Consider the following 9,482-nt stretch of genomic DNA (forward strand, 5'->3'; position numbering starts at 1 on the left):
TCAAAACCTTTACACTCTCAAAAATTATTGAGGACCCCAAAGAATTTTTATTTATGTGGGTTATATCTATCAGTGTTTACTATGTTAGAAATTAAAACTGAAAAGAATTGTATTGATTCGTTTAAAAAGAACAATAACAAACTCGTTAATATAAATAACATGTTTTTAATGAAAAACAACTATTTTCCAAAGCAAAAATAATTTTGTGAGAGGAGAAATCTTTAAATCCTTTTAATGTCTGCCTTAAAACACAATTGGATTCTCAGATCTGCTTCTGCATTCATTCTGTTGCAGTGTCACCTCATGTAGTCTCTGGAAAAACTCCATTTCATCTTCTCATACTCCTGAGAAGGTGAAATGAACCAACAAAGCAAGTCATATTTCAGAATTATTATGAAAAAATTCTGACTTCACAGACTCCCCTGGAAGAGTTTTAAGGACCACAAGGGTCCCAGACAATGCTTTTTTTTGGCGGGGGGGGGGGGGCAGTGTGTTTTTCCAGGACCCATCAGCTCCAAGTCAAGTTGTTGTTTCAATCTATTTGTGGAGGGTGCAGCTCAGTGGCTCATGTGGGGATCGAACTGGCAACTTTTGTGTTATGAGCACTGCGCTCTAACCACCTGAGCTCTAACCACCTGGGTGTCTCCCTCCCCCCCGCCCCCCCCACACACACAATGCTTTGATAACTGCTGCTCTAAAGAATCCATGCCACCTTTTGTTGGAAACATTACCTAGAGACTTTGGGTATTGTGCTTACTATAGCCCTGGCATTTAACTCACTTTCTAGTCTCTGGAAGCCCAGGGAAATGGAAGAGGGCACAAATTATTCTCTTGTTTCTTTAAAATCAGCTATTCAAATAGTTGTATTTTAAGTCATTGAGATAGTAGATTAGTGTGCTTAAAAAGGCAAGACAGTGATTACCGTTTTTATGACCTGGTGAATTGAGTGTGATATGGTTATCTGTGATAAGATGTGAAATGGAAGTGCTGAAAGACAGCTGGGGGATAATCAACTGTGCAGAGGGATTGCTTTGCTCATCAGTTGGTGCTTCCTTTGTTTTGCTAGTCAATTTCTGGCTTAGGTGAGGCTCCCTCCCTTTGCTTCTAGCCCATGGCTTTATGTGTAGAACAGAACTGGGATTCTCACTCTTGTTTTTGTAGAAATCTGTGTGGAACAAATGGCACCCATCCCAGTGACGAATAAAACCAGACCTGCAGTCCATCTCAGATGACTGAGTTGTGTGTTTACCATGGTGCTGGGAGCCTGGGATGTGACTTCGTCAGTACGTGGGCCTTCACACACTGTCACCACTTTATTGTGGGCCATTTCAGCCCTGGACAGTGGTCAGCTAAAGTGACAGTAGGGGTTGTGGGGGGTGTCCTTTGAAGGCTGTTTTATTTCTGAGTTTCTCCAGGGCTGTTGTGCCTTTTATGAGTCCTTGAATTGACATGCTCTCTTCCTCTGAGAGGCCGCAAATGGTATCTCCAGTGAGTGAGGATGCCACGGAAGATGTGCGGAAAGCCCGCGGTGCCTTGGAGGCTCAGGCCTTGGTGGACCAGGAATTGCTGCCTGCAGAGGTAGGAAGTGCATTCTCCTCTCTCTTTGGAAGGGAGTTGGTGGCACCAGGATTTAGATACAAATGGGTGGGTTGCAATTAGAAAGTGCCGTTGAGGGTGGTTCACAGAAGTCTGTTTGCTCTCGAGGGCATCTCATTTTTAATTACTTGGAGAATGGTCTGGGTAACACCCACATGGCCCATCACCGTACTAGCACCCAGTAGGCACCTATTCAAAAAATGAAGTGTTAGAATGAATGTTTACGTGTTGTCTAAAATCTCCTCAATGTGAGGAGCCTTAACCACTGGACTGTTTCAGTCTCATTTTTCTGGTGGTAGACCTACTCCATACTTAAGGCAAAGATTCCATAGAAGTGATATTGATAGCAGTGGTCTCCCGAGCATGGAGGAATGGGTTGTTTCTATCATTATTAACATATATGTTACAATAACAAATGGCATTAGTATCAATAAAGACAATGCTAAACATTATAATTATATTTGTATAATGCTTTATAGTAAACATTTTATCCACAATACTTGGTTTATTCCTGAGAACAATCCTGTGAGATGGGTACCATTATGTCCCCATTTTACAGATGAGAAAACCGAGGCTAAAGCTGCTAGTGACTTTACTAAGGCTATCCAGTTAATAAATTGCAAGCTAAATCCTTTGTTTAGCTGTCTGGAAAAGGAATAACCAATTCAAGCAAGTTAGCCGAAGTCTGCTTCACCTCACTTAGTAATGGAGTTAAGAATTGAAAGATTTATTCTCCAGAAACATAATTAGGAGAATATAGTCTGGGAAGATTACAAAATGTATTTATTTCTTGCAACTATAATTCTGCTCTCTGAACTGGACCGCTGTCTCACTCATGTGCTCTCCCATGTTGGCAGTCGGTGTACATTTCTTCTTGAGGTGCCTGCCGATTGCTTAGAGAAGGAGCAGGAAATTAAGGCATAATAGCATGAAACAGAGGAACACTAATGTGAGTGATTTGAAGTGAGAGATTGCATGCTCCTGCTATGGGTTAGTGAGGGCTTTGAGTATCAGGTGACATTTGTACTCTTCCATGCAGGCTAGACGTCCGGCAGCAAATGTACTATTTAAATGCAAATCCTGGGGCTGGTCTAAGGGGAAGTTGTAATTATTTATAGAACACTGATAGTGGGAGAGACAACCTATAGGNAAAAAATATTTCTATATTTGCTCAATACTATACCATGTGTTAAAATGTATTATCTCATTTAATCCTTATAACAACCCCCGTGAAATAAGTACACCTGTTGTTGTTTTTTTAAAGATTTTATTGGGGAATTGGGGAAGGGGACCAGCCAAGTTGTTGTTCCTCAATCTTAGTTGTGGAGGGCGCCAGTTGCCATCTGGCTGCCAGTGTCACTGGCCCATGTGGGAATCGAACCAGCAGCCCTGCTGCTCAGAGCTCATGCTCTTAAGCCAACTCTTAACCAACTGAGCCACTCTGCCAGACCTGTTGTTCTTTTTAAGATGAGGAAAATCAAACAGTGTATTCAATATTTTGCCCAAGATCACACAGTTTTAGGTTTGTTTGACTAAAACTTATTTTCATAAGTAGCAATAGAAGGATTTTGAGTTCTATGCTTAGAGTTTCTAGGTTACTATATAAAAATCCTTTTCGAAGACACAGCCTCCTCAAGGCTTTGATGATTTTAGACAATTTATATTCTCATCAAATCTCCTGAAAAGAATGTCCCATCTTCCTGTCACCACCCTTTTTCTGTTGATGTGAAGGATTTGGGGGGATTGGTTTTGGCACAAAACTGATTTTTCCTCCTCAGTATAAGTGCATTTTTTTTTTTTTTAGTGAGGACTATAGAACATTCTTAGAAAAAAGGAGATTTAATTTTAAAGTTTTGTTTCTAAAAATCTAGCATGTGAAGAAAAAAACCTAGCAAGCGTGGTGCCTGAAGTTTAGCATTTGTGTTTTGTATATATTAGACATGGAAACGGCAGAGCTCTCTATCTTTTCTTGTGACGCTGGTGGCTGGCCAGACTGTCCCCTCCCTCTGGGATGGCCTCCCTGTGCTAGGTCAGCATAAACCAGAAGTGCGAGTTTTTTCTTTACGTGGTTTATCATTGGCATCAAATGATTTGCAATTTATCTTTCCCAAAATACCCTTCACTAATTCTTCAGAGCATGAAATGCTAATGTGAATATTAAATTTATGTCTGTTGCATGTCCTGTTTAAAATGTTTTTTTAAATAAGCCAAACCGTATTTGTGCAAAGCCGTAGGCACAAAGGCAGAGAAGAGACTAAATTATAGATGCCACATCCAGTAAGATCAGGCTCATGGTCAGGTTAACTGTTGTATTCTCATGTTCCAAATTCTTGTGTTCCCAGACAAAAATTAACTTATTCATTTATTCATTCAACAAATATTTAGTGGGTGTCTACTATTTATTCATTCAACAGACTTCTGTTGAGAGCCTGCTATGTACCTGACACTGTTCTAGGCACTGAAGGTACCACACATGAACAAGCAATCCAAGTTCATGGAGCTTTTAGTCTAGTGAGTGGAACAGGAAGAAAACAAGTATACATCGTATTTCATAGGCTCTTACATTGCCATCAGCTGTAAGGCGAACTGCTCTTTCATGTACCACCAAGAAAGGAAAACATGCCCAAGATAGCAGTCTCATGAGAGACCCCCACATGGAGCAGGGACACCAGAAGCTTAACACCTGCAGTGTAAACAAATAAACAAGGAAAAAACCCCTCCACACAGCAGAGGCCAGCAAGCAAACTTGAATATCTCAACCTTGGCACTGTGTGAGGGTTATCTCCTCTGAGAGTATGAACCACAAGTTTGTAGTCGCCAGTTTGTTGTCTAAATTCACTCTACCAGTGTGGTTTAAACAAAACCCTTCAATAGAACTTCATTGCAAATCAACTCAGTGGGGAGCACTCCCGAGCCCTGGCAGAAGCACATGCAAATCCATGGGAAGACTCAATGTCAGTTGAGGCCCGCGGCAGTTTTAAGACACCACCAATTTTTAGGACATTCCAAAGTATTTCAGTTGTATTGAAATCTGAAAACAAACATGCACCTTGCTGTCAACAAAATATGGTACATAATATGTCAGGCAGTAATGAGTACAGTGAAGAAAAGCGAAGCAAGGGAAGGGTGTAAAGAGTGGTGGGGCCAGGGAGGGAAGAACCATTTTATATACAGACATCTGGGAGGCCTCCCCAAAGTCATGGCTGAGCAGAAACCTGGAGGAAGGAAGCCATGAAGTAACGGGAGGGAGAGGATTCTAGGCAGAGGTGACAGCAGGCGCAAATACCCTCAAGTGAGAGACTGCTTGAACTGTCTGAGGCCTCTCATGAGATTTAGAGTCCCTTGTGACTGAAGTGGACTTGGAAAGGCGGGATGAGGTCATTCTAGGAGAGATGGGGTCAGNGACCCCTGTGAAAGGGTCGTTTGACCCCCAAAGGAGTCGCGACCCACAGGTTGAGAACCGCTGGTAAGGGATGATTGAGAGAACTGGAGACAGTCAGCCAGGGAAGCAACCTGCAGGAAATGTGATCACAGGTAGTAAATATTTGAAAGGATATTGTGAGGAGGAGTGATCAAAGAGCAGAATTTATTAGGAAGCAGATTTTCCTTAGGTCAATATAGGGAGGAACTTGCTGTTCTCATTAATCTCAGTGAAAAGGGCCTCTTCACAGAGGGGCAGAGACTGGGGAACATGTGACAATTGTCTTAGATCCAGTTCCTTTGTTGAGAGGTGTAAGGAAAACCTTAGTTCTCATCTTGTGTATCTCCTTTACTCTCACACTACTACACACTCACAACACTTCTGACACCAGATGTGTGGGGTTTTTTTACCCACACCAAGCAATTCTGCCACACCAGTTGGGTGTCCTACAATTGAGCTCATTTCTGACACTATCGGGAGATAACATCAGATCCCATAGGTTTAAGGGCTCAGTTCCACAGGACTGCTCCCTGCCCCTAGACACACTTCAGATGCCAATCTGAAAGGAGTTAGGTCCCCAGGTCTGGGAGGGTATGGAGTGCAGGAGCTTCCGTCCCCGTGCAGCCGGGGTGTGTCATCCTCCAAGTATATGAATGTGTTCACTAACCTGGAAGCTCTCTGAACCTCATACTTTTGAGATTTTTATGGCGGCTTCATCACGTAGGCATGATAGACCCTTAACTCCATTTCCAGGCCTTCTCCCCTTGGTGGGGCTAAAATCTTAAGCTTCCAATCATGGCTTGAACTTTCTGGTGAGCAGCTCCCATCCAGGAGCCCACCAAGAGTCACCTCATTGTTGGGGTGCCGGCTCGTTAACAAAAACTGAGATAAAGGGCTTTTGTTCCAAAGGCTTTATTTACCAAGCTTGGTGTCCTGTCTCCCTCAAAAGAAAAAAACGGCGCCAAGTCCTGGCGGGTGCGGAATTTATAGCTGAAGCTGGATACAGAAGCAAAAATAAAGCAGTTAGTGAGTAAAAGGAGGAAAAAAATTTATTTTAACAAACAGTTAACTTATCTTCTAGCTAGCCATAAAACTTGGCAAGTTTATTTTCTTCTAACTAACTATAAATCAGGACTTATTTACCTTTTCCTAACAACATACCTAGCTTATCTTTCGCTAACAAGCTATAAAACATACCTAGCTTATCTTTTCCTATTCTCTTGACAAGATACTTTGTTAATTTTTTGCTGAAGCAGAAGTTTCTTTCATTCCTCTGGGCGGGGGTACTCTCCAAAATGAGCTTGCTTAGTCTAGGGTCTGGGCCTGGGCCCCCACATCATGAGAACAAAAGACAGTGCTATCACCCAGGAAATTCATAGGGATTTAAGAACTCTGTGTCAGGAACTGGGGTCAAAGACCAAATATAAGAACAAAAGATGTTCCTAGTGCTCTTACCACTTAGGAAATTATAAGGGTTTTAGGAGTTCTGTGCCAGGAACTAAGGGCAGAGGCTAATATATATGTTTTTTATTATCTCACAAGAGGAAAATTGGGTGGCATAAGTTCTAAGGTCTTTCTATCTATTTTTTAAAAAAATATTTTATTGGGGAATTGGGGCAGGGAAAAGCGCTAGGGATCAGGGAAGGGGAACCGACAAGCTGTCCCCCCGCCACCGTTCCTCTGTCCAGCTGCAGAGGACGTTGCCCCACCGGCCCATGCTGGCACTGTGATCATTGCGCTCTTCCCAGCCGAGGCAGATTGGTCACCGGCCATTGGACAGCTGCTCACGGCGGCTCACGCCAGCTGCCGGCCACTCACGGCAGCGTATGGCAGCCCACTGCAGACCCACTGCAGCCCACGCCGTCCCCGGTGACTCACGGCAGCCAAGCTCCAGGTCGAGCCACGCTCATCATCTCAGCTGTAGAGAGCGCAGCATCACGGGCCCATGTGGGATCCGAACTGGCAGCCCTGCTGTTCAGAGCCCGCGCTCCCAAGCCAACTCTTAACCAAGGAGCCACTCGGCCGGCCCAGGTCTTTCTATCTATGAGCGTGTAAATTGATGAAAAGAGAAATAGATCTTATTCACACACACACACACACACACACACACACACACACACAAAATTAGACTAAAGTCAGATCACGAATATTTGCCTGTCATTTGTACCTTTTTGTTGCTACCAAACTGAAACTTTCAGGGTTTGATGTTTACTTCGTGAAGTTGTATTTTTGTATTGAAAATTGAACTTTGGGCTTCAGTTTCTTGCTGTCTTCACTAGAGGAGATTAAACCAGGGGTTATCTAAATACACACTGAACCATATGCTTATCTGAGTGCTCAAGGAAAGAAAGGCTAAACAAATAAATCACAAAACAGAGCACCTAGTGGTTATGAGCGTGACTGCCTGGGTTTGAGTCCTATCTCTATGCCTTAGTTTCCTTACCTGCAAAATGGCAATGATAATACCAGCCATAGGCTTGTTGTGAGCTTGGCAACATGGACGTCATCATGCATTTCACCAAGTACTCCTTGAGGGCGCCTAATAGTTATTCAGTAAGTCATTGGTGAGTGAGTAAATGAATAAAATTACAAAAATCTTTTACCTTACCTTGGATACAGTGATCTGAACTTATTGAATATAGAGATGACTCTATACTTTGGCACTGAATTCAACATCTCTCTCTATTTTCTGCCTAATTTAACCATCTGCTTTCTGAGAAATAGTGATTCTTGAATTAGGGTTAATTCTGCGGGGACTTGTTTTGGAAAATGACTATTTTTTCTTTTTTTTATAAATGGGTTATGACTATCTGAGAATACTTGGATGTGATGACTTGAATAATTTATGTACTGAGCTTCCCAAAGTTTAAAGTTTATGCCCAGAATATTTTTGGAAAGAGAAAGTTGTTTGAAACTGCCAAAAAATTTTTGAAGATATAAGGCAATTATGATTGTGTTCTGTCTCAGATACTGAATTTCCCCCCCCCCCCATGATTTTCTAGGGAATGTAGATCTAGAAAACACCAAGGTCACCTCTCCAGCAGCTCCTGACTGTGATCCAGAGCCCCATCCCTCACCTGACAGGTAGGGACAACAACTGCTTTGGATAAAATGCTTCGAAGGACTTTTATCTTCTGAGATAAGGAATTGGGGAAAGATGTAGGCAGCAGCTTAGACAGGGAAGACAAGTTGAAGTGAAGGGTCTGAATGGTTTTGTCATTCATCAGTCAGCCCTTAAGTGTATTTAGGGGCAATGTCATATCCATTTCGGGTTATAAAATTTTACTATGAGAGAATAAAACTGTAATGAATAGTATAGTGTCTTCATTTATCTTCTTGTGAAGACTAAGTTCAGATGTGAAAACATTTGAAGTGGAACCCAGGTGGACTTTCAAGAGAATATTGTGTTTATTTTTTATCCATAAAACACACACACACACACACACACACACACACATACACATACACGCACACATTATCGGAGGCAGTTTTTTATTATGTAGTTTTCAGATTAAACCGTTATCATGACCTTCGGGTTGTCATTCTTAATCTCCCTCTCCATCCATCTCATCTACCCACCACCAGTGATATCAGAGCGTACAGCAGAAAGAGAAGAGTTGCACTGAGCCCTAGAATGAGTGGACACATGAATCATTAATGGAATAATGAATGAAAAACTGTATTTTGGAGAACCCTGAGCTGCTGGATATTATAGTCCCCTGATCAGTGAATGGTACACTGTTATCAACCAGAGCCTGTGGTTTTCATGTCCCACACAAAATTGATGACTGAGCAATGTCAAGATATTTAAAAAGTCTGTTGCTTCTTGAGTAGAAGTTCTTTCTTCTTACCTTTGTATATGAAATAAAACTCTTTTTTCTCAGAAATCAGCTGATGGAAGATAATAATTATTAATATTGGTGGTAATATAATAGCCATTGAATGTTTTCTCTGTAATAATGGTAATAAAATTCTCATTTTAAAAAAATATTTCTATATTTGCTCAATACTATACCATGTGTTAAAATGTATTATCTCATTTAATCCTTATAACAACCCCCGTGAAATAAGTACACCTGTTGTTGTTTTTTTAAAGATTTTATTGGGGAATTGGGGAAGGGGACCAGCCAAGTTGTTGTTCCTCAATCTTAGTTGTGGAGGGCGCCAGTTGCCATCTGGCTGCCAGTGTCACTGGCCCATGTGGGAATCGAACCAGCAGCCCTGCTGCTCAGAGCTCATGCTCTTAAGCCAACTCTTAACCAACTGAGCCACTCTGCCAGACCTGTTGTTCTTTTTAAGATGAGGAAAATCAAACAGTGTATTCAATATTTTGCCCAAGATCACACAGTTTTAGGTTTGTTTGACTAAAACTTATTTTCATAAGTAGCAATAGAAGGATTTTGAGTTCTATGCTTAGAGTTTCTAGGTTACTATATAAAAATCCTTTTCGAAGACACAGCCTCCT

General features: G+C 41.8%; 1 protein-coding gene across 4 annotated transcripts in view; it reads left to right on the plus strand.

Moving 5' to 3' along the window:
• Window positions 1-9,482, plus strand: part of TMED8 (transmembrane p24 trafficking protein family member 8) — a 45,113-nt gene that overhangs the window by 20,513 nt on the left and 15,118 nt on the right. Inside the window, exons 1-2 of one of the 4 annotated variants that reach the window (XM_019640343.1) lie at window positions 682-1,239; window positions 1,470-1,578. In XM_019640343.1, coding sequence (XP_019495888.1) covers window positions 1,229-1,239; window positions 1,470-1,578 — 120 coding nt within the window. In that variant the 5' untranslated portion in view covers window positions 682-1,228. Of the gene's footprint in view, window positions 1-681; window positions 1,579-2,453; window positions 2,546-9,482 lie in introns of those variants that run through there. The other 3 variants (XM_019640346.1, XM_019640345.1, XM_019640342.1) reach the window with 3 other exon arrangements.

Source organism: Hipposideros armiger, unplaced genomic scaffold, assembly GCF_001890085.2.
Source record: "Hipposideros armiger isolate ML-2016 unplaced genomic scaffold, ASM189008v1 scaffold_49, whole genome shotgun sequence".
In the NCBI taxonomy this organism is placed as follows: Eukaryota; Metazoa; Chordata; class Mammalia; order Chiroptera; family Hipposideridae; genus Hipposideros; species Hipposideros armiger.